The following is a 26,506-nucleotide window of genomic DNA, read 5'->3' on the forward strand; positions in this document are numbered from 1 at the left end:
AGTTTGGAACTCAGAACAAGGCAAAACATCATCATTCACAGACAATACATCATCTTTCACGGACATCTGTGCTGAGCTGTCTGTGAAAGATGATGTTTTGCTTCTTTCTGTGATCCAAATTGGTGGGAAGATCCGAGCCAAAACCGTACCACACATTTATACTCCCTACCCTTTCTTTTCATGCTTCAATGTATTTTGTCTTCTTTTTATGCCCCTGTTTAATGTTTGTCCTGTTTTGTCCACTGTCCAGCAAAGCATTGTACTGTAACACCTTGTAAATTATTATTATTAATAATAATAATAATAATAATAATAATAATAATAATAATAATAATAATAATCACAGCAGCATTTTTTCTGCAAGGGAAATACATATTAATTTACATTAAAGTTCTCTTTTGCTTACAGACAACAATACAAATGCTAAATATCTCTGTATACTTTTACTTAGACCAGCGTTAGTTGATTAATAAGCTTTACAAAGACATGGAAACTAATTCAATAGAACCATTTGCATGAATGCTTCAAACATCCTAAATGAATGCCACCTAGAAATAGGAACCTTTCATTGATGATTATCTGCTTTAATATTACGTGCAGCACTATTATTGTGAGTACTTCATATAATGTAGTTGTTTCACATTATGCAGACCTAATAAACTGTAAATGTGAGGCATAATGTTTTTATTATACGATATGTAAATTCTTACTATGTGATTGAACAATTAGGTGTACCACAATAAAGCCAATGAGTATTCCATGCAAATGATTCACCCAGATATTATTAAAACTGAACATTGCTTTTTTGAAATTACTGAAGTTGTTTTTCTTTCTTTAGCTTCATGGGATTACTGAGATGTGGGTTGTGGGTTTTTTCTTATATTTTGCTGTGTAAAAACAAGTACTGTACCTGTAATACACAACAGCTTCTCTGTTATAGGTGCAAGGTGTACAGTGAACACAGGTCTGAGCGAATAGAGGCCAGTGACGCTCAAACCACACCAATAACACGGTCTGACCACCTGAAGAAAATAATGTAATTACAGTATGGTTCACATGCAAAGACTGGGACCCACATGTAATAACCTGCGATTTGCTGGTCCTGGTGTGATTTATGTGAGATAGCTGCTAACAAGTTGCCAACAAGTTGTTTTTGATTTTGCCACTTTAGATCTAGTGGCTATAATATGTTACAAAAATCATGCCAGGACTAGCAAATTGTAGCCTATCACATATCTGCCCGCAGCATTGTGCCAGAGTCCTTGATATCTTCTACACAGGCGTTGGTGCCATATTTTTAGGGGAGAGGGGACACAAGCAAAACACGTGCACGCTGAGCATGTTTTTTCTTAAACCGCCAATGACTATTTCACATTCATTATTGTATTGTTTAGAATATTGCATACATCTTAGATATAAGAAATCAAATTAGCCCAGTGTTTATGTGCTGGACGACACTTGTTCAAAAGTGGTCTCCATTCTTTTGACAGCAGAGAGGAGTATGCTGCTCTACACTTCCTGGGTGTCAAGGAGACTCCTGAAATTAGGGGAGTGCTTCTAAGATCTCAAGAGAGTGGAAAACCCCTCCTTATCCTGTCCTGTCCTCTTCTCATGCTGGTGCATGACTGCTATGATGCTGGTCACTGTGAATAGCACCCATAGCGTATTCAGATGTCATCTTTAAACAGTAGGCAAGTATGGGTGGAGCCCTCGGGGGGAAGGGGGGGTAGCAGGGCCCTAGAAGGTGCCACCACACCACCATTCATTCCTCCCCTGGTCTTGGGGTGACAATTTGAAAACAACATCAAAATGGTGCAGCAGAATAGTAATGTCATTTATGGTAATTAGACCAGCGGTAGTCAATGACATTTTTTGTTTAATATATTTTATTGAAAATAGGGATGTGCAGGGTCGGATAGGTTCGAGTTTGCACGTCAAGTTCGGATTTTTCCCTCCAAAAAACGGAACTCCATTTTTTTGGAGGGAAAAATCCGAACCTATCCGAGCCTGCACATCCCTAATTGAAAATAATGCACTGAAATCTTTCTTCTGCAGGAATAATCTGCAATATAACTAGTGGTTATCCATGCTGCTGATCGCTGAGCTTACTGTATGTCCAGCAAACCTGCCTAATATGAATAATACCATAGCATTATCAACAACGTATAGACAGATTCACTTACTTAGTGTAGTCTTATCAATGGATATCAATAATCATTTTCTTGAAGAGATTAGTACAATTCAGTCTGACACTTCAGAAGATACTGACGCCTATAATACTGTGTAATTAAACCTCTCAACAAGCATCTCTAATGCAAAATACCTTTTTCTATATGAAGAGGATATCAAGCATCACTCTAAATAATAATTGCAGAAAAAGGGAACAAATACACAAGCAATAAATATATGCCGAATCAAGCAGGTGAAGTATACTCATACAGTATGCCATGTTTCATATCCCCAAACTTGTCACTATATTGTTATAATATAAATGCACCATAAATGTTATGCACTTGATGATTTTACTAATGCAGCATTAGTTAATAAAGCTATGGAAAAGCTAAGTGCAATCATATTTACCTTATATCTTGTATTCCACATGGCATCTGGATGAAGGCTCAACAGACAAAAGGTTGACAATGTATAGGTTGACACCAGATGGTCAACAGTCAACAGGTTGACTGGTGCAAAAAGTCGACATGTTCTAAAGGTCAACAGTGCAACAGGTCGACATGAACTAAATGTTGACAGGTTCAAATGGTCGATACACCAATGGTCGGCACAAAAAAAGGTCAACATGTAGTTTTTTTCCCCAAACATTTATAAGATTAGGGTTAGGAGTTACAGATAGGCACTTGAGGAAGGGTTGGGTTACTCTGCCGGAGGGGATGGTAAGATTTAGGCACTAGGGGTAGGGTTAGGTTTATGCTATGGATAGGTTTAGGCACTTGGGGGAGAGTTAAGGTTAGGCACCAGAAAAAGGTTATGTTCAGGCACTTGGGGAAGAGTTAGGATTAGGCTTAAAAAAAGTATTGACCATGGTTGTGTCGACCATACGTTTGTCGACCATTTGTCCCTGTCAACCTTTTGTACCTGTTTACCTTTTGCATGTCGACCAGTTGGTTTTACACACCTATTTCACATTTGAGTGTGAAACTGTTCATATTTTACAACGGAATTTAGCTTTAAGGGTCCCCCAGCACATCAAACAGAAGCATGAATGAATCGCCCCCATACTGTTCAAGGCATTCTGAAAAAGGCATTCTGGTTATTGGCAAAGCAGAATCGGTACACAAAGATTGTATTGCCGAAATTTCACACATCTGCACGATGACCTGTTCTACTGCGAATTTGCTGTTTTTTTCAGTTTGCTGTTTTCAGTTTTTATTTTATATCCACAACACTGTTTTTTGGAATTTTTTGCAATTTTTTAAATTGAAAATATGAATTGCTCTATTTGCAGAGAGTCTATTTTAGCAAATTAAAGTCAATTAAAATTTTCAGCAGGAGGATGAATGTGGGGGCGAGAACAGAACAAGGATTATTGCTCATATACTGTATACTTGTCATACTTGCACAGAAAGAGGGCAGCCATGGGGAAGATGCTGGGGGCTGGTACCATGATAAGGTCAATGTGGCCAATCCCCTAATATATAAAGATTTGATTACCAGCATTTTGAAGTAGAGGGTAGTGCCATGATAATGCAGTTCAATGGGACTCTAGTCATCAAACCACCTACACCACCGTATGGTGAAGCTATTTCTGGCTGATCCCAGCAAAGCTCATCACTGGAGGCGGTAACCACCAGAGATTCAGTGTTATCACTAGCAGTAACCCCTTGAGAGATAAGGCACAGCCCATATTTGGAGAAATCCTCGGTTTTGTCAGAGAAAGGACTTTTCATTGTTTAATTAATAGACCTGTTTAGAATTTTTTTCAAGATTTTGCCTGAAATATGGGTCACAGCTATCTAGTAAGGTGATAAAATATGAGAACAGAAAATGTTCTGCAGTTTAGCATCAGTGTTTTATTAAACCTACCAAATATTCTTCAATTATCTTCAGAGTTTTGAGCAAATAAAAACCATTTAATGCCTCTTCGAAATAGTTTATAAATCCTCAATGTGCTTTGTTCTTGTCAGTCTTCCTCTTTTATATGCAATGATTAACATAGTGACATTCAGGAGGAAACATTCTCATTTTCCTTAGACACAAACTGGGGACATTAAAATTTAATAACATCTTCTCTCTAGTCATTTGTGCTCAGTAATCTATTCAGATACTGCTGCGTTTTCCAACTGTTTCCACCACTTAAATATGTATTGTTAAGCAATGTTAAGCAAACCTGTATTTTCAAACTACTTTCTTTAAACATTTCGGGTTTTTTTCCATTTGTGTCTGAGTCATAATTATATATATATATATATATATATATATATATATATATATACACATACACTTATTTTTTGGAGATAAGTCTTCATATATGCAGAGTGCCAGTCAAAAGTTTGGACACACCTTCTCATTCAATGGTTTTTGTTTATTTAAATAATTTTCAACATAGTAGATTAATACTGAAGACATCAAAACTATGAAAGAACACATATGGAATTATGTTGTAAGCAATAAAATGCTAAACACATCAAAATATGTTTTATATTTTAGATTCCTCAAAGTAGCCCCTTTTGCTTTGATGACAGCTTTGCACACTCTTGGCATTCTCTCAATCAGCTTCATGAGGTAGTCTCCTGGAATGGTTTTGCAACAGTCTTGAAGGAGTTCCCAGAGGTGCTGAGCACTTGTTGGCTGCTTTTCCTTCACTCTGCGGTCCAAATATTCCCAAACCAGCTCAATTGGGTTTAGGTCGGGTAATTGCGGAGGCCAGGTCATCTGACGCAGCACTCCCTCACTTTCCTTCTTGGTCAAGAGTAGCCCTTACGTAGCCTGGAGGTGTGTTTGGGGTCATTGTCTTGTTGAAAAACAAATGATGGTCCCAGTAAGATGGGATGGCATAGCGCTGCAGAATGCTGTGGTAGTCATGCTGGTTAAGTGTGCATTGAATTTTGAATAAATCACTAACAGTGTCACCAGCAAAGCACCATCACACCTCCTCCTCCAGGCTTCACAGTGGGAACCACACATGCAGAAACAATCCGTTCACCTTCTCTGCGTCTCACAAAGACACGATAGTTGTAACCAAAAATCGGAAATTTGGACTCATCAGATCAAAGTACAGATTCCCACTGGTCTAATGTCCATTCCTTGTGTTTCTGCCTTTTGAAAAAACCTCAGTCAATGAGGAGAAATGCGTCAAGGTGCTGATTTTTTTATTCTGAACTGCTGCTACATGCCAAGACGGACCTCAGACTGCCGCTTGTGGGAGATTGAACATACTGAAGTGTGCATCTCAGTCACAGACTACTGCGGACCTTGCGGCTTCCACATACAACCCTGCGGCATCCACCGCTGATATCACCGCTCACTACTTCCAGCTGATCCCGGGTGTCGGAGTTAACATCACTGCTCTCCGCTCCCTGCTGTCTTCAGGTGACGGGTTTCACCCCATACACGGAAATTTACTGTTTAGCACTGTGGTAGCCAGCCCCGAGTCTGGAGACTCTAATAATGGTTAGGCTGAATATCGCTGCCGAGTGTGCCCCTGTGGAATGTCTTGCTGACTGGGCTCCTACTGATGACCATTTATGTTCATTTATATATCTGGCTAGTTCAGGACTTCATCACACTAGTGGTGAGTGGGGGTTTATATTAAAGGAGACACAGATATTTCCGCTAAAAGGAATAGTCACTTGCTACATATATTGAATCATTCTACTAAGCCACCATTCTCCCGAGGAACTCTGTCACCCATTAAGGGAACCTATTAATTCCACTAGTCATTATACATATCTTTTCAGCTATTTGAGACTACACTCTGGTTTATATTTCACTTATGTGTAGAAGTGTTTTATTGCAGTATTGCATCATTGTTATTCAACTTTTATGCCCCGTGGAGCTGCAGTTCTAATAGGTCTATTGTTATTGTATAAAATACATGTTTTATGATACAATTCTGGTTTGTTTTCATGGTTAAGTGATTTCAGGCGCAGATACAAGAGTTTTTTCCTTGTGTTTCTTGGCCCAAACAATTCTCTTCTTCTTGTTGTTCATCCTCAGTAGTGGCTTCTTCGCAGCAATACGACCATGAAGGCCTGATTCACGCAGTCTCCTCTGAATAGTTGATGTTGAGATTTGTCTGCTACTTGAACTCTGTGAAGACTTTATGTGGTCTCTAATCTGAGGTGCTGTTAAGTAGCAGTTTCTGAGGCTGGTCACTCTAATGAACTTATCCTCTGCAGCAGAGGTAACTCTTGGTCTTCCTTTCCTGCGGCGGTCCTCATGAGAGCCAGTTTCATCATAGCGTTTGATGGTTTTTGTAACTACATTTGAGGATATATTCAAAGTTCTTGAAATTTTCCGTATCGACTGACCTTCATGTCTTAAAGTAATGATGGACTGTCGTTTCTCTTTACTGAGATGAGTGGTTGGTGTCAAAATATGGATTTCAACAGTAGTCAAATAGTGGTGTCTACTGTGTACTAACCCTACCTCTGCACAACACAACTGATGGTCTCAAACACATTAAGAAGGCAAGAAATTCCACAGATTGACTCTTGACAAGGCACACCTGTTAATTCAAAACCATTCACGGAGACTACCTCATGAAGCTGATTAAGAGAATGCCAAGAGTGTGCAAAGCTGTCATCCATGAAAAAGGGGGCTACTTTGAGGAATCTAAAATATAAAACATATTTTGATTTGTTTAACACTTTTTTGTTTACAACATAATTCCATGTGTTCTTTCATAGTTTTGATGTCTTCAGTATTAATCTACTATGTTGAAAATTATTTAAATAAACAAAAACCATTGAATGAGAAGGTGTGTCCAAACTTTTGACTGGTACTGTATATAGTATTGTATGATCAGGAGAGATCCCTATGCAGCTGGGTAAATACTTGCTACCAATAGTGTCCCTGTATTAAATGACAAAGCCTTGCTGTTTACCATAGGACCTAATAACTGGTGGCAAACAATAAAATTGGCTGCAGACATGCCATGAGGAGGAGGGATGCATGTCTTCCGAGATGGAGTGGCTATGCCACCGCTTGGCCACACCCCCAGCCAGTTTCAGAGCCCATCCGAGGTCTTGGCGACACTGTATCTCGATACATTATCTGTCCTATTTCATAGTATTCTGCTGTTGAGAACAGTACTTTCCCCACATGCTTATCTATACAAACATACAAACACATGCTTATCTATACAAACAATGACAGAATAACAGCAAAAATGTTTCAAAGCTTAAAAAGTTCTACAAAGTATTTAGCGCATTTCACCAACCGGTCCTTGTTGTCATCTAAATTATGCCTCTTTAAAATGCTTGAAGATGTTAATAACACTAAAAGTGTCAAAGATAATCCATGCTGAAATATACAATAACATTTCACATTTGGAATATACAGGTGCAGCCATTGTTATTGAAATAGGAATCAGGATTATTTTGAGCCATTTTACTTAAATTAAATTTAAGAATGCAGAGGAGTAAATGGTTTATTCGGAGGGAACTATCGGAGGCAGCTCAGGGGTGTAACTACTGTAGGGGTGAGAAGCAGGTGCAGGATCCAAGAGAATATGGAGGAGAGGATGCAATATCACATCAGAAATAAAGATCAGGAGGACATTGGGCCTGATTCAAAGGTGCACACAAACCCCGTCGCAACTGTGATTCTGTACGCTGCGGACCTGCGAAAATATGCTAATGATTTAGCTGATGTCTTGTGCACAGAGACATCTACCTCCAGTATCTCACATCTGCCGCTTACGTATAAAAGAGGATACATCATTTGCACATCAAACTTCTGAGCAACACTATGCTGTGTCAGAATGAGTGTCTCACCTGGAGCCTATGTAGCTGCATACGAATTCGCAGAGTCGTGACACAACTGCATTTTTCTAGCCACCCCCTGTTACCTCCCCCAAAAGCTGACTACCTGTCACTTAATTTGCTAATTATTCCTCTCTGCGACTGCCGTCGCTCACCAAGCGCTGTGCGTGCGCAGTACCACTTTAGCGCATGCACAGAAACAAAGAATAACTCCACTGCATCTTACATTATCATTGCGTCCACTTCTGAATCAGGCCGATTGTGACAGAATGGTTTGCATGCCTCAACAGAGGCGGGGCTTGTAACCAAGTAGGTGGAGTTTCATACCAAAGTTGGTGTTTCTAAGTAGATTGGGATTTGGGATGGATCAGGCATAAGTATAAAGCTCTTTGTTTAGGGAGCCTACATTCCTAGTTTCCACTCAGGCCTAGGATATCACTATGATAGAATGACTGAAAAGTGCAAACCCTGGTTCTCCACACAGAAAACATGTCAACAAACATTATTCTTTACTTTTTTGTTTTGACCCTTTTTAGTGAATTTTGCCATTTTTACAAGGGCTGGAGTAGAAGACTGGTTCAGCAACACAACCAGGAAATCTTCAGGCATCACATGATGAAATAGACCATACTTCCATAAATAAAACACAAATAAAACACAAATATTAAACAAATCATTACATACACTGATGTAGTGATTCATCTGAATTATCTGGGCAGTCCTGTTCTCCGTCACACAGCCAGCTCTGTGACACACATGTGACATTATCATGGCAAAGGAACTCGCCTGGATCACACAACTGTTGCTCTGAAAGTAAAAAGCAGAATATATTTAAAAAAAAAATGCAACAAAGTAATAATATAATGGAAATGCATTAAAATAAAAAAGCAAACACATCAAATGGCTAACCATATTTTAAATTTATTTTGTTAGCAAAGACATTTATATTCATTGAGTTTATGACAATTTGTAGCTTAACATGGGTGCATCATGTGATTTGGCCGAACCTGAAATTAGCCAATACCATGTTACTTCGTCCAACTTCTATTGCAAGCTTCATGTTAAAGCAGTGTGCAATAATTAATTTTTTTTCATTATTATTATTTGCATGAGGTCAAGCCAAAATAACCTGGAACATTATTTAGGTTATCTTGATCATAAAAAATAAAGCATTGACATCAGTGAGAACAGTCACTGCATAAAGGGAACATTCTTTAAGAGAAACATTAAGTCAAAGATATTTTTCATGGATTTTACTCATACTTTCAAAATATAATAAATCCATAGACAGAAAATATGCTTTAAAATACATTTTCAAGGTCATTATTTAATAAAGTAATCAGAACTCGCAGCTTGAGTACAAAATACTAGGCTCACTGAATGCACAATGGGAGATGGAAGGTAACTGTTTCTGCAAATGGGGTTTTTCAGTTGACGAATGTAGTGATGTAGAGTTAAAGGATCACAAATGTTCCACTAAACCCTCGTAAAACTACCAACTAGAAAATTATTTTTAGGATTTAAAGTATCCTTGCATTTTGAACATATAGAAGCTATATCCACAAATCTCTATTACCATGTGCTCACAGCATATCACTCCCAAGAGAACTTTTGAAAATATAAAAATAAACTATAGTAGGAAGTGAACACAACTATACATTATCTCTAGGGAAACCAGTAAAATACAACAGCATCTGATTTATGCAAACAAGATAAGGCCACAAAGAAAGAGACTCCTGTTAAAATGGAGGCAACAATTTATTTTACCATGGAACATCATTGCCATTGTGCCCTAGCAAATCACCTGTCGAGAAACCAATACAACAGTATCTGATTTAATCAAACATGTAGACCGTACCACAATGATTCAGACTCCTGTTAAAGGCCCATTACCTATGTACTATGGAGCAGAGTCTGATTAAGATCCCATAGGGCCCAAGGCAACACACTGGTTTGGGTCCCTTTACTCCATCCAACTGTAATAAAATAAAAATAAAACAAAATGAATTAGGGTAATCTGGGCACCTCATTGCCCACTAGGCCTTAAACTGGGTACACACTGGCTGATATATTGGCCAATAAATTGATCGGCCAATAAATCTGGTGCCCGTCGGCCATTGTGTACCAGCGATATGTCTGAACGGCATCGTTCACAGAAATATTGCATTGGCTGTGCTGCACAGCCGATGGAGAGATATATCTGCAGACATATCTGTCCGTCAGCAAGTGTGTACGGATGGTCTGCTGACCGCCCGTACACATCCAGCGGCAGCCACGGGGAGGGGGGTGGACACACTCTTGACCAGCCCCCCGGCCAGCAGGACCTGCGGCAGCCTGGACGATGATGGCCATTCAGTATGTATGAATGATCATCATCTACAGATATATCTGCAGATCACTGCAGCAATGATGCGAATTTAAAAACAGGAATTATTGACATCACTGAGGAATGAGACATTTTTTGGTACATTCCACAGTTAGGGACCCATTTATCATATTCTGCATTTTTAAATGCGGAGGTGATATGATAACAACTAAATTTGAATTGTGAAATTTTAAATTTTGATGCAAATTTAGTATAATTCTCTTGTCGTCAGGATGGGCTATGATAAGAGTCTGTCCCAACGAAGAGCTCTAAGCAGAGAGAAAGCTAATTCTGTTCTCTTATGCTTCCAGGTTCGGCATTGGCGCACTTACTGTGCATGTGTGGCCATTGGCCTGCGCATGCCTCAATAGGTGCAGATGGAGAGGGATCCAGAGGATCTCTCTCCAAAGGAATCGGCAAAAGAGTAGTCCATAGACTTCTATTGGCTAACGCCACCTTCAGAGATATCTGCCGCAGTATCTCCAGGGGATCTTTAATATTTGTGGATAGTGTTTTCTGGGGATATCTCACAAATAATATTTAATAAATATGCCCCTTAATCAGTTATAGTTTGGTTGAATTCATTGGCTTCATTTTCATAACAGACATATATAAGTGTTTCTGCAATCCCCCTTACCTCTCCCATTCCGCCTCTCCACGAGGCTAGATACGCACTCTTTGTAAGCATATGCCCTAAGTATTAGCTTCATTTATGGTACATAATCTAGTATAATTTTTACTCAGCATCAGATCCAATAATGTATAGGCAACAGGTAGACATACATTTGATGCTACCATTTACCATTCTTCTATACTTACTCCCTGACAAACTTGCTTATAACTGCTGTAATTTTACTGAGCAATATGTTTGGAACATAGACGCTACTCAGAAGCAGGATTAGTCTTCAAAACAATTAAAACAAGCCATCCACTCCTTATAATATTTGCGGTTTTGACAACATAATACTTAATATGGTAATTTTCTTATACATTTCGATTTGTTTCACTAAAGACAAAACACTTTTTTACAACCACTACAGAATCACTTTACATTACATTCCCAGTGTCTTGTATTCTGGATTTTCATGTCAGGTTCGGCAGCAATAAACATGACTCAGATCATTCATTGTAAACACTGCTGCATCCAAATAGATTCACCACGTGACTTTTCCTGGTGCCAAATCCTACATGTGTGGGCTTATTGTTTGGGTGGTTCGAGGAAGCTTAGGAGCAGGGGAAAAAAAATTAAACTAGAATATATTGACTTTCCACCACTGGAGAGATGAACTCACAGGCTTACAATTGCAAATTCAGCTAAGTTTTCTAAACCACACTGTATTGCTTCCAAGCCGCATATTCAATGACAGAATGTAATCTTCATCTTGTAGATGGGGTTATTAGGGGTACCTGGGAAGGGAGAGGTGGCTAGAACTGAACAAGGCAATCTGCTACACACTGTAGTATAAGAAGATTAACTATATCAATATGCACCAGGGAAAACACATAAATCCCAAGATACCATATATGTATTCACTCAGCATTAAATACAGCAAAAAGCAATATTACAGGACTGATGGTCATCAATCACACATTGCAGCTTTCAATACATACAGATACAAATAACATGAAGGCATGGGTGGGGGGGTGCAATTATAGAACCCCCCTCCCAGAGTTTACTATATATTAAGATATTGCTGGTAGAAAACATGCTGCCAGCTTGGTTCTCCTGCAGAACATTTTTATAACAACATTTTATCCAAGATTTGTGAGAACATCAGATATACGGGGCTAATGAGACCCAATTAAGAGACACATACACATACATTGCCCCTTTTTGAGGCCCAATATTTCATGATAATGTACAGTGACTGCACACTGCTAGGTGTGGCACTGGGGACAGCCCTATCCATCAGTGTCTGCCCTCATCCATAAGAATATAATGATAACCAATTACCTTGTCATACTGGACAGCAGGCTGCGTGTATGGACAGAAAGTAACCACACTGCTGGTTAATGATCACAGCAAAATCACAGAATTATTATACCAGAATAGAGGTTCCCAAAAGCGATCTTCAAAGGCTCCCCAACAGTTCAGGTTTTAGCGATATATCCATGGTTGAGCACAGGAGGTTAAATCAAATTGGCTGAGGTACTAATTAAGTTACCTGTGCTCAACCATGATTACTGTATCTCTAAAACCTGAACTATTGGAAAGCCTTGATGACTGCATTTGGGAACCTCTGTGCTAGAAAATGACTACCTGTGTCTGTGTTCAGCTTCTGACCATAGCATCCTTTCTGCAGCAGGTCTACTGACACTGTGCAATGTGATGAAGTTTTAGGCCAAGCCTTTGCTAATGATGAAATACTCTATAGTTAGAAGCTATATCCCCGCTGGAATCTTAGGGGTTGATGTATCCAGCAGTAAAACCAGTGGAGAAGTTGCCCATAGTCACCAATCATCTTCCACCTGTCATTTTATAGAATATACTTGATAAATATTTACATTAATGATGATTGGTTTCAGCTACTCTACCCTTTCCACTACTTGATACATCAACCCTTTAGTCACACCCTGACTAAGAATTGCAAAGGGATTAAGAGTGGGGTGAGATGTCACAGGTCTAATGTGAGAAACAAGAGAACAGGCAAAGCGTTATTGCTGGTGGTGGTGTAGACGTCAGAAGCCATTGAGTATCCGCTGATGGTGGACTGAGTGACAACACTACAGAAACATCAGAAGAGAGTAGGACCAAGAGCCAGAGACAGTGAGTCAGCACTGGTAGCCGCAGCTGAAATCCGTGGAGGCTGTGAGAGAGTAATAGAGCTGTAGAAGGGAGATGTCCCTAAAAGAGCTACAAAGCTATTGAGAACTGTTAAAGGCCTTTCAGAGAGTATGAGAAACATTAATAACTATTGACAGATACTGAGAATTATTGAGAGATACTGAGATCTGTTGAAAGATATTAAAAGTATATTAAGAAGCATATGTACAGTGCTGTGTAATTCTGACTTGTGCAAGAGATTAAGTGCCTGATTCGGATTTGTACGCAAATCTAATGATTTACATACAAATTTGAAGTTTGGGGATCTGCTCATGCGCAGGACCTGGTATTCACATGTGTTCAATGGGTCCTGCGTGGTCGCTCACAGTCTCACCTTAGCCGCAGCATGGCTGACATGCTGTGCTGTTTGGAGAGAAGTGTCGGGGCGGATACTGGGGCAAAACTAGTCAACATATTACTTGACTAGAAGGAAATATATATAGAGATAGATAGAACTATAGGTCGCTCTTTTTTACCCCAGTTATATAAATAATCAATACAGAAAATTGAAAATACAAAAACCCTTAGAGTGGCTCTAGCAATTGACCAGCCACAATAGCCAAGTGGGCTAACAACAGAGCACAATGCCCTCCCACCGCTGCTACTCCAGGACAGAGTACTGGGGATCAATATCTGCAAGGTGGTGAGGTTGATTCATGGTGAGGAGGTTGAGCTTGAAAAGCCAGCATTTGGGCTTATTGATCCTTATATTATATACCTGGATAAATGTACACGTTAATTGACAAAGTGGATCCCCGCATTTTAAATGGATTTCTAAAGGCATAGTGGACTTTATATTTGTTCTTCTTGAGGCTACTCTGCTCTATTCTATACTAGTTTTTTATTTATTTAAATTATCTTTGGCCATATTAAGTGGTTTTAGTATATGTATGTGACAGCACTGGTTGTCAATCACTCTGCAACCAAATACTCACTATGGCCACCATCAGTAAACCATCGTGACACATGCTAAGTGTTAATCAGATACATATGCAGTACAAAAAACATTGGCCAACTGCGCCAGCATCAGGATAGCATCCATCTTTGCATCAGGCCCTGAGTTATTGCTACTGTGAAGTGGTGAAGAAAATTGTTATACAGTAAACTGTGTTTATTGTGTCTTATCATTGGAAGGCCAAAGCTATTTCTCCCTGGAATCAAGAAAGAACAACATTAGTTGCTAAGCTATTGCTATTACCAATTGTGGATTACAAATACATGTATGTTATAGGTCAGTGATTGTCTAGCAACAATGCTACATGCATTTTTACAAACATTAAATTTGACATAGTGTGTGAAGCCTCAGTGATGCCACTGTTCCTAGCATATTAATTGGCTTTATGCTGATTCCGCCTTCTGTTGTGTCCACCCACCCTCACTTAACTTTGAGAAAGGCCCATTTCAACCCAGCTGTGCCTCTTCAGTTATAAGTGTAGATGTGATTGAAGTGTGTATGACTTGTACTTGTGTGCACACAGTTCCAGAGTGAAATCATGCAAGATAGTCTCCACAAACAGGCATACATTCATCTCAGCATCAGCCCCAAAGTAAGTGATAATTCACCTTACTGTAAGAGACAAGTGACACCTCTACTCTTTATGGGGTAGATGTACTAAGCTCTGGAAAGTGATAAATTGGAAAGTGATAAACTACCAGCCACTCAGCTCCTAACTGACATGTTACAGGCTCTGTTTGAAAAATGACAGTTAGGGGCTGATTGGTTGGAAGTTTATCACTGTCCAATTTATCACTTTCCAGAGCTTAGTACATTTGCCCCCAATGTGAGATTATGGCCAACATGTTTTAACAGGGATTAGCGAGTACTATAATAATATACACAGAAGTCCGGCACTCACAATTTCCATCAGTCCAAATAGCCCATTTCCTTCACAATCAAAACGAAGATAGGGACACACAACAGTTGCGGCACTCGCAGCATCAGAAATCATCAATGTAAATGGAGCATAATGTTTCAGTGCTTTATTAATTATGCACTGTCATTTCTGATTCTGCGAGTGCCGCACCTGTTGTGGGTCCATGTATACTATAATAGAAATAGTGCTTATACTGTATAATGTTTTTTTTTCTAAAGGGAGGAGGAGGCAGAGTGAACCTGTCTATACTTTTACAAACATACTATATTTTTACAAACATATTGCATGCTCCCTTTGCGTCCATGCCTTGCTTTGCATGCCTGTTTTATTTATGTTCAGTTTTCACAAAATGGCCAAATGTACATTATACTTGGGCACTTTGCAAATCCATAACATTATTAATAATAATAATAATAATAATAATAATAATAATAATAATAATAGTAATAACCATTATATAATAATTCCTGTAACTTGATTATAATTATAAGAAAGTCACTGTATTGTCTGTTGCCAACATCGTAATAATCACAGCTACTGTACATCTGCACTCTCACAAAATTCATTATTGTATTCCAATTTTAATACCATACTTAACAGTCCAAACACAGACAAATCTAAGAAGCAATTCAAAACAGGCAAAGCATCAGGTTTTGTGTGCAATAACTCAAACAAATTGATTTTGTTTTAATTGAGAAGCCTGATTGGCATCTGATTTTAATTGCTGTGAACAATTTAAAGTAACAATAATGAAATCATAAAGAAAAGCTTTTGTAATAGTTGTTTTTTTTCTAGTCAGAATGTACAAACCTTAAGGTGAAGGGTTTCAAATGTACAGTAGGATAAGCTTTTTAGCTGTTTACAGATAGTTTTTACAATAAAGGGATTTTGATTTATACCATTGACAATAGTTAGCTAAGATAATTAATTTGCATACATTTAATTATATCTATGGCCAAAATAACTTGTGTATGGATGCCAACAAAAAATCTGCCAGAAAGGGCACAAAACCTGCATTATAATCCCTGCTTCAGAGTTTAAATGGCTCTTTAGTGTGGTTAACCAGAGGGAATTGACAAACAGAGAAGCACGTTTATTTTCCCTTTTTCCTATTGCTCTGTGAAATGCAAAAGCTGAATGCAACTGATTCCAATTTTTCAGATTTCCAAATAACGCACCATTTGTAATATATTTCATCAGCATTTTAATTGCATTTTCATTGTCAAAAGTCTTCAAGAAGCTAAAGTGTGAGTTTCAGTTTGCAATTAAAATTCCATATTAAGAGCAAGCCTGTGGTTCTGAAGCAGCCAGGCTGATCAGCTAAGAATTATTTTTTAAGAAGACAGAGAATAATGAGCATTTTCTGTTTGTAAATTGCCTGCACTAATAAATCCCCATCACAGCTGACATTTTGTGCCTTAGTGACGTGTATTTCAGAACAGGACTGCCATGGGACATTTTTTCCCATAGCCCAGAGACCGAATTATGCAAACCTTTTCTCCAATTCAAAGGCATCACTGCGTCATGAGTTAGGACACACAAACAGAAGTAGCATTGGGAGTGTCTGAACCAGTGTTTCAATTTATTATGAGAGATAGGTAACATCATGGCCAATGCAGCACCATTTGCAGAGTATATATTGCATGATTTCACTCTGTACCGAAACTAAGCATATGCAAATGTGGATAATACAGAATGGTACGCAATTCAGTCACATCTCGACTTGTGGCTGAAGGGGCATAACTGGACTGCAACGGATTGTGCTCCCATAGGCACTGTTCAATGTGAGCGTGTCAGTGTAATTACAATTGTAGTTGTGTGTAAGAGTAAATACTCCTGTTTTAAGTTGGACTTTTAGCACCTACAGTAGTATAGGCTGGTGCAAGCATGCCCTAATAATGATGTTGGGTTTTAAACCAAGCATATCGATAGGGCCAGTCAAGTCACATCGAATCGTACAACTCTGCATAAGAATGAATGTATGCACTCAGTTTCCTATGTGCAGTGCAAGAGGAATTATGGCTGTTCAAATAAAAATAAATGTCGGCTTAGGCACTAAAAAAAGAAGAAACTGTACTAGGTTGCAGCTGCCAGAAGGAGAATGAGCACTCATTCCAAAACGCGGTGGGTGTGTCTGGCTGCTCAGGTAAGTAACAATATAGTTGTCGCAAATGGTAAAAAAAAATTTCAACATGTATTCAGCCACATCAAACTATTTTAAAATTATAAATGCCATATGAAAATATATAAAATAGGCAGTATCAGTGAAATTCAAACTTTCAAGGTCTTACTGGTAAAGGTTATATCGAACCTAATACAGCTGGTTTAAGTCCTGAATTAATTCTGTCCAGGAGATGATTGAATAAATGTATACCATATATACTAATCAGCCATAACATTTAAAACCACTGACAGGTGAAGTGAATAACATTGATTATTTCGTTACAGGTGTGGGATATTTTAGGCAGCAAGTGAACATTCAATTCTTGAAGTTCATGTGTTGGAACAGGGAAAATGGGCAAATGTAAGCATCTGAGCGACATTGACAAGGATCAAATTGTGATGGCTAGATGACTGGGTCAGAGCATCTCCAAAACGGCAGGTCTAGTTCTGTTCCTGGTATGCAGTGGTTATGCAGCAGTTGGTACCTACCAAAAGGGGTCCAAGGAGGGACAACCGGTGAACCGATGATAGGGTCATGGGTGCCCAATGCTCAATGATGCGAGTGGGGAGCGAATGCTAGCCCATCTGGTCCTATCCCATGTAAGAGCTACTGTAGCAAAAATTACTGAAAAAGTTAATGCTGGCTTTGATAGAAAGGTGTAAGCACACAGCTTGTTGCGTAGCCACAGACCGGTCAGAGGACCCATTCTGATCTCTGTCCACCATCAAAAGTGTGTACAATGGGCACATGAACATCAGAATGAACCACATTTTCTTTTACATCATGTGGATGGCCGGGTGCATGTATGTCATTTAGATGGGGGAAAAGATGGCACCAGGATGCACTATGGGAAGAAGGCAAGCTGTTTGGGGCAATATGATGCTCTGTGCAATGTTCTGCTGGGAAACCTTGGGTCCTGGCATTCATGTGGATGTTACTTTGACATTTACCATCTACCTAAACATTGTTGTAGACCAAGTACACCCTTTCATGGCAACAGTATTCCCTGATGACAGTGGCTTCTTTCAGCAGGATAATGTGTCCTGCTACACTGCAAAAATTTTTCAAGAACAGTTTGAGGAATATAACAAATAGTTCAAGGTGTTGACTTGGCTTCCAAATTCCCCAGATCTCAATCTGATCAAGCATATGTGGGATGTGCTTGGAAAACAAGTCTGAGCAATGGAGGCCCCACCTTGCAATTTACAGGACTTAAAGGATCTGCTGCTAATGTCTTGGTGCCAGATACCACAGATACACCCATCTGCGACTTTATGCAAATACTGCTACACATTCTTTCCCTCGTGCAAATCCGTGCTTCTGAGTGTGAAAGGACTGAGATCCCCACTTTTATCGTCTGTACACACTCTATTACCGTTTGGTACGTCTTTAAACGTAGTCAGGGGGGGCAGGCTAAACTAGCAATATTATCACCGCCACACCACTGTAATAAGATGCAGCCATAGTGGCGACCACGTGCATGTCTCAATCAGGCCCATGGTGTGCTGGGAATAGCAGGCTCTGGTATAGGAAGCAGCTGAAACAAGCTGATTGGGAGAAAAAATCCTAATCTCTGTACACGCTGTTTAATGGAAATAGCTGTCACTTGTGTGGAAAGGTACAGTAGTGTGGTATGCACCCTGATTTGTTCTGAAGAATGTTATTGGTCAGTTTTTAAACTGTTTAATTTTCCATCTAAATACATTTAGTTTCCTGCCAAAGTTTGATTAGTAAGATATTTTTTTGATAGCAGGGAGACCACTCTTGCAACATATGGTGAGCCATTTAAACTGTAAATCTAAGATCTACGCAAGCTGCTGGCCTGCATTTTAATTAATTCAAATGTATGATGCATGGTACGGCTGAGTGCATACAGAGAGGTATTCTCTGGTATACTATCTCAGACCTATGGTAACTTGCTTACTTGACTTTCTGCTTTCTCTTTTGCAGTCAGTGATAGTTACAGAGGATTCTGTTTGTGTACAGCTTTAGTCAATGTTTTGCTTAAAATGTATTCCGCAGGCGTTGAACCCAGCTCAAAGTTACCATAGCCATCTAGATGAAAGTTAATATTTTACAAAATCAGTGTGTCTATAGCCTTAATGCAGGCATGGAACCTGAACTACATTTAAGAAATCTATGTGCAGTCACGTGTCCAGTTTTAAATGCTCATTCAGGACATAAGTAGCCATAACGTGCTTTCTCGAAGATTTTGGGAATGGCAAACAGAGACAGAGAGATCCATAAGTAACAGCACCCAAATGGGAGAGGTACTAAATAATTAAATACCTGACACAGCCCAACCCATACTTGCCAACGCTCCCTGATTGTCAGGGAGACTCCCTGAAATAGTAGTAATCTCCCTGTCTCCCTGAAGAGTCTAGGAATCTCCCTGATTGCACATTAGCCCCATTATGAAGCTGTTTATATATATATATATATATATATATAAACATATATATATATATTCAAATGAGATCAATAGTATAATTTCACTGCATTGGTTACTGTATAAGGCAAACTGATCCCTATGGCTACATGCTTTTTCTGAAAAGTATTAGGGACCTATTCATCATCACTTAATTTTCACAAATAATAGGTGAAAATGCACATTTTCACCTGCAATTGTGAAAATGAAGTTCTCAGGCCATTCATCAAGAAGGTAAAGCAGGACATATCACAGATATCTCCTGCTTACCTTCCTCTCGTGGAATGGCCTGCTGTCCCCATACACTAGTATGGGGACAGTATTCATCAAGCTAAAAAAAATTTATATTTTCGGAGCTTGACTGTGGTAGCAATCACCATCTTCAGATGGCGAATGCTCCTGCTCCAGCATCGCAACCCGCTTCTTCCCTATGGCAACAAGGTCCGGGTTGTAAAGAGGGATCCTTTTGGATCCCACCGCCCCTGTTCGGCTCCTTCCGACAGACGTCGGGGCTCTTGTGCGAAAAGGAGCAGTGAAGCTGCATCAGCTGTCACTGCACCGGAGCAATGATGAATTGCTCTGGCAGCCGCAGCGAGTTATAATGTTAATTATCGGGGTCTGAACTCCGATAATTAACATGATGAATAGGCCCCCTAGTGTGTTTTCGTGAACAAACAGATCTTACTAAATCGTTTACTTTTGGATGTAATTCAATTTTATGGCACCCCTTTCAGATGTAGCAATACACACTTTAACGCCGTGCTCATAGGTCTTGATTTCACAATCTCCCTGAAATGCTTTTTCAAAAGTAGGCAAGTATGGCCCAACCACATACTAAGTGCTGTAAATTACTATGGTGTCATTCCTTGCCTCTATTTAGTGAGTGCAATACACTGTTTATATCTCTATCTACAGTGTCTCATAATACTTAGAGCCCAAGGTAATAGCCTGCGCGCCAGTGCCTAAGGGAATACATGTTTTTTTAAAGCAGCAAGCATGTTAAAGGATAAACCAAACTGATTTATCATTAAACATGTTTGCTGCTTTAAAAATACGGGCATAGTCGCATGTAATCCAGCAGCAGCGCAGGTTCGCAGGCTATTACATTTAGCCTTTAGTTTTTGTTGGAGGGCTTTCTACAGTTTAATTGCTGTTACAGAAAAGAGATTGAAACATGGTTCCAACCACAAATGGTGAATTTATATTAAACAGGTTATGAAAGACTTTTGCGTTTTAGTAATTTTACTGTAGAAATCTATGTCCCATGGTCCTAATGAAAAAGGGTGCATCAATTATTTTAATTCTAACAACATTTGAAATCCAAATCAAAGATTTTCTATTTAAAACCAAGAATATCCTGGGAAAAGCAGGTGATATTGGAGCCCTATGACTGTTTCATCTGTGCTGACAAGTGAACACTGGTTTTGTATCCACTTTACCAATTTAATCCACTGTGCACTTTGTATATGCTACATTAGGAATTCATCATTATTTACTTGGATCCAGAGTCTAATTGAATACATTTTCTAATGAAGAACTGTTGCCATATGTTTTATTATATAAAATGTCAGTCAGCTGTTAGGATATAATTGTAAAAATTTACTTAGTTTCATGGGAAATTATTATCTAACAATTATTTATATATTGTACCGTATTTCAGAATCATATCAAATTTCCCAAAGGCTTCTAAAATGTATTACAAGTGAAACCGGAATACACAGACTGTTAATGATGGCACATTTAGTATACACATTTTACATTATTTCAATAAAGCCTTAACTAGTCCCTTTATATTAATATATTATCTTTATTATATACTAAATAAATCTGCAGAAATCCACCTGCACAAAAAAACAAATATCACGCAATTATTATTTGGCTTGTATGTGTATTCTCCTGCTTTCTTTTACCCTAACACGGTGATTCTAGATTTACCGTAACTATCATTTACTTCCGTTAATGAGCACACAAGACCAACATACAAACATATATGTAGGGGATGTTCTAAAGCTTAGGTTCCTGAGTCCAGTGATTGATGGGTTAGTTTAGACTTCGGAAGAATTCCATTAGACACCAACATTTTCCGGGTGGGTAACATGGAATTTTAATGCTTGAATTGCCTTTGGGCATTTCAATCAGATCCCATTTTGGGGCTAACTGAATTTGCCCTGGGGATCAATTAGCCAGCGATAAAGTACAGCTGCTAATTAAATTTCCCCTATGCCCTTATACAGTAGCTCTGCTTTTCTTAATTCTGTTTAGAATCTTGTTAGGTGAATTTGTATTGGAGTTTCACCTCCATTTTCATTTAATTTCATTGTTGGGACCCTACTGAGGGGCGTTTCATAGAAACAATTTGAAGGGGTCCCCAAGGATTCTGCAAACAGAAACTCTTCTTTTCCTCTCTCTAAATATCACTAATATCTCATGCTTCAGCCCCAATCTGTCCCACAGTCCCCATACACTAGTATGGGGACCTAATTCATCAAGCTCTGAAGATACAATATTTTCTGAGCTTGACTGTGGGAGCATTTGCTCCTGCACACCGGTCCTATGGGAAGGAGTACTGGGTTGCGAAGAGGGATCCTTTTGCCGGACACTGGGGCTTTGTGGGGCTGTGTGAACTCTAGTTCATGCAGGCACACTAGCACTGCCGAGTCAGACTCGGCAGTGCTACGTTTCACTGCTCCTCTCGGAGCATTGAAATTGTTCAGTTAGATAGCTGATTTTCTGATCAGCTGTCCTGCGCCTGAGCAATGATAATTTGGTCCATCTCTCATCACGAGTTAGTATGTTAATTATTGGGGTCCTCCCATATCCCGATAATTAACATAACAAATTTACCCCCAAGTCTTTGACCATTCCCTATTCCTCTGCTTCCCGTGCACTATACTTCCTGCTCATTGAGTAAGGGGACACAAAACTTGCCTCACCCTTCAAGGAGAATAGTACAAAATTTTGTAAACCCACAGTGCTGGCTCATGTGTATGACACTTTTGAACTCCAAATGGGAGAAATATCAAACACTATAAAGAATGGAGAATTTCCCTATAGCAACCAATCAGCTTGTACCTATTATTTTATAGAGTGTACTCAATAAATGCTAACTAGAAGAAAGTTATTGGTTGCTACAGTATGTGCAACTTCTCTACTATTTAGATTTAATACATTTCCCAGCAAATCCCTTGTGGTTTCCAGAACACTGAAATAAAACAAATCACAACAGGAGTTGGCTGAAAATTTGGTCAAATTTTAGTTGACATTTAAGTTTCTTTCAAATGAATAAAGTTAGTATGGTGGTGGACAACAAGAACAGACAACACAATACAAGACAGTTATGCTTTCCAAACTCAATAATTGATGTACAACTCTCCAAGGTTAGACACACCCGGACAGTTGGTAACACACCCAGATGGGCGACGTCAAATGCCCTGACGGAACAATCATCATATATCATTGGCTTAGGAGAGCACATCCAACTAAGCAATAACTGACAACTCATCTAAACTAGGGATGTGCAGGCTCAGATTAATTTGGATTTTCCCGCCAAATTCTGATTATTCCCACCAAAAATCGGGCCTGAGAAAGAAGCAAAACGTCATCTTTCATGGACAAACATCATATTTCAGGGACTTTTGTCCAGGAATGATGATGCTTGCCCATGAAAGATTAAATTTTGCCTCTTTCTGAGACACGATTTTTGACGGGAAAAATCTGAATTTGGTGGGAAAATCTGAACTGATCCGAGCCTGCACATCCCTAATCTAAACAGCTATTTTTACTGTCACCACAATGAGAAACAGAAACAATATACATAAAGGGGAGAGAGGGAGGTTTCCAGCGGCAAAAGAAGGAATGACTGACAGTGATCACTAATCTGACTCTGCAAAATCCACGTCATAACCTGTGATAGGCTGCCAGTTTGTGACCTCATCACAAACTTAACATATAAAAGGGAATCCACTAACATTTTGAAGGGGCCCCACACTAACAACCTTGTGGTTTAAATTAGCTCTGGCTTATTCAGCCCTATGCATCAATTCAAGCAATATAGTCACAAAACCTTTGTACTTAGTTGCAAAACATTTCACCTTCCAGCTTGTAGAAAATGCATTTGCTGCCTGCTAGTTATAATTACAGTATACCATAATTTATCCACCAAACGGGGACATCAAATCTAATAAAGCAATGGGAAAAGCAATTTGTGTACATTGTTTTGTGTTCCATTCTCCACAGGTTGGCTGGAACCAGTGAGGTTTCTTATAGTTGATGAACTTGGCAAAGGCCAGTGTGAAACACAATTGTCTTGATGAAGTTATTACTCTGGGTATGAGTCACCCAGAGAGGCAAAGAGGAAACAGCTAATGTACAACAAGAAACAAGAGAATGATATTAAAGGGCTGTGGACCACATACTGTAAGTAGGTGGGAGAGCTTTCTTTTTAAATATATATATATATATATATATATATATATATATATGTACACTGTATATACAGAACAAATCTATGAATGTGCATTTTTATAAAAAAATTGGAATACATGTGTAATACATTTCTAGAATAAATGCCTCAAAGTAAAAGTAAACATAAATAATATAACAATGCCTGTAGGCCTAAGACTGCAGTAAGATTTGTATAGAGTGATGATCTGTGTCCTCAAAGACACAGTGCCTAAGACAAGGGAGAGAGCTGTCAAGATATCGCCCACAATGTGTCTTTCCAGCAATAAGTCTTAAGATAAGCAATGCACTAGTTACTTCACTCACTCAGATGCTCACATCCGCACTGTCCTAACGTTCTCCGAGTCTGTCCGGCAGCGTGATTTATAGGACAAACAAGGCGGTTTCTCTATATACTGGCCTCACAAGCCTTTTCTCAGACTTACTGTAACAGATACAATCTTGAAAAGAAACCTAGCTCAGAGAGAGTTATACTAAATCAAACTACATGATTTATGTTTAAAGGTTGCTGCTCTTAGGAAGTGGAGCAATGTGTTAAACCATATTAACCAATTAGTGGCCCTTCTGCCTGACCTTCACGTTATAAGTTAGTGAAACCCTACAGATAGCTGAGATGGAGTAAAACATTGATTTGATGGCAAATGTATCCTTTTGTATGTCCTTCCACCCCTACCATGGCGCAAAACAGTAATTTTACCATGAAGATCTCTTAACTAAGCTTGGCTCTGCACTGGCTGCATTGACCTATAGAGTTTGTCCTGGTTCCAAATTGCAGATCCATTCACTTTGAAGGGGTCATTTTGAACAGGACAGAATTTAACTAAAGCGCAAAATGTGCCCTGGAAAAAAGGCACATTTTGCCTAGATTGTAAAGCTGGCTGTATATGCAATAATCATGTAAATGGAAATTGAAACAAGATGCAAAAACAAAATTAAAATATTAGGATCAAATCAACGTACATTTTTTTCACCTACCCCTTTAAAAGAACAAATGGATATATACTTTATTGCTGCGGATTGATTGTTAATATCACTGTAAAAAAGGGAATAGAACACAGCACCAATATTACTATATAGTGGGAGGGATTCAGACTCTTTCAGCCAATCTGAAGCATCCACCAATCGTCACCATCAGCAGTTCACTTTGGCACCTGCATGTGAGCCGCTTCTGACCACGTATGTATTTCTACTGGTCTTATTATGTGTGACTGTGAAACCACTCTTACTGTACTTTGCCCATGGTTACATGCCCCTGTCCAACCACCATGAAGTCACCTTGCCACAAGGGACCCTAAGTACAAAATATATCTCAGTCATCATGGGACTGGATAAATAATGGAGGGTACACATGGTCAGATTTTCTGGAAGCTATGAACGATGACAATTGTAAAAATCGTTACATCGTTTATATCGTTGACATGTTTGACATGCATTGACGAACGATGCGCTTGCCCGCATGTCAGATAACGATATCTGAAATCGACTGTGTTTGTAGTCAGATTTGGACGATTTCATTCATTTAAATACTGTCAGAAATCATTCATCATTCATGAAATCATTAATATCGTTCATCGTTATCGTTATCGTTCAATGATATCGATGTTCTAGCAAATCTGACCGTGTGTATGCACCATAAGAATTTTTGTTGCGCATTTCAGAAAATTGTATTTTGCGAGAAACAAAGGTACAAAATGTGTCTCTGTCTTACTCTAAGTGAACTCCTGAGTGCTCTGCAGACTCAATGGAATGAAGAACATGTCAAGTGGAGGATAAACAAGGATGAGTATCTGTAAAACAGCAGGGTCTCAGGGTACTTGTGGGGATAAATGTAACTGGAAACTGTAAATCTCTATTAATGTGTTCTTGAAAGACCAAGAACTAATAAATATGGAATAAATGCTTCCTATTATCATTCATGAAGCAAACTGCCAATCAGATTATAGCATTTTTATGGTACGGGTTAGATTATGAAAACCAAAATCTGATTATCATTATGGATTATTGTACCAACAGTTTTCAAAAATGTCCCCCACTATGGTTACATTAGAAAAGTAAAATTGATTTTGTTTTGTGGTTTTCCTTTAGCAGTTGTTTAGTTATATTTATTAGTTAGTTACTGGATAAACTGTTGATTTGTGAGTTTGTCCAAAAATTCAAACTTTTTCCCTCCAGCCATAAATTATCTTAACGCAACTGTGTCCTACATTATTTAGACTCTTATATTAAAATCAGCAATAAACATCTTGAAGGCTAGGTATGATAAATAATGTATCAGTGTGCTGCATAAAGTCATATATTATGACATATCTTAGATGGAAAATAGATTGCTTGTATGTAATTTTCTTCCTGTCTCTTATTCTTACAGTAGAAATGATTGATGATTCATTAGCAAAAATAGATCTTAAACCTGAATATTTGTTTGCGGAACATGTATATCTCTACTGCTG

General features: G+C 38.8%; 1 protein-coding gene across 1 annotated transcript in view; it reads right to left on the reverse strand.

Moving 5' to 3' along the window:
* Positions 1 to 26,506, reverse strand: part of LRP1B (LDL receptor related protein 1B) — a 1,691,377-nt gene that overhangs the window by 1,376,644 nt on the left and 288,227 nt on the right. The window contains exon 2 of the mRNA XM_088474914.1: positions 8,628 to 8,750. Coding sequence (XP_088331040.1) covers positions 8,628 to 8,750 — 123 coding nt within the window. The remainder of the gene's footprint in view (positions 1 to 8,627; positions 8,751 to 26,506) is intronic.

The sequence above is a fragment of the Taudactylus pleione genome, unplaced genomic scaffold (genome assembly GCF_031769625.1).
Source record: "Taudactylus pleione unplaced genomic scaffold, aTauple2 ptg000156l, whole genome shotgun sequence".
NCBI lineage: Eukaryota > Metazoa > Chordata > Amphibia > Anura > Myobatrachidae > Taudactylus > Taudactylus pleione.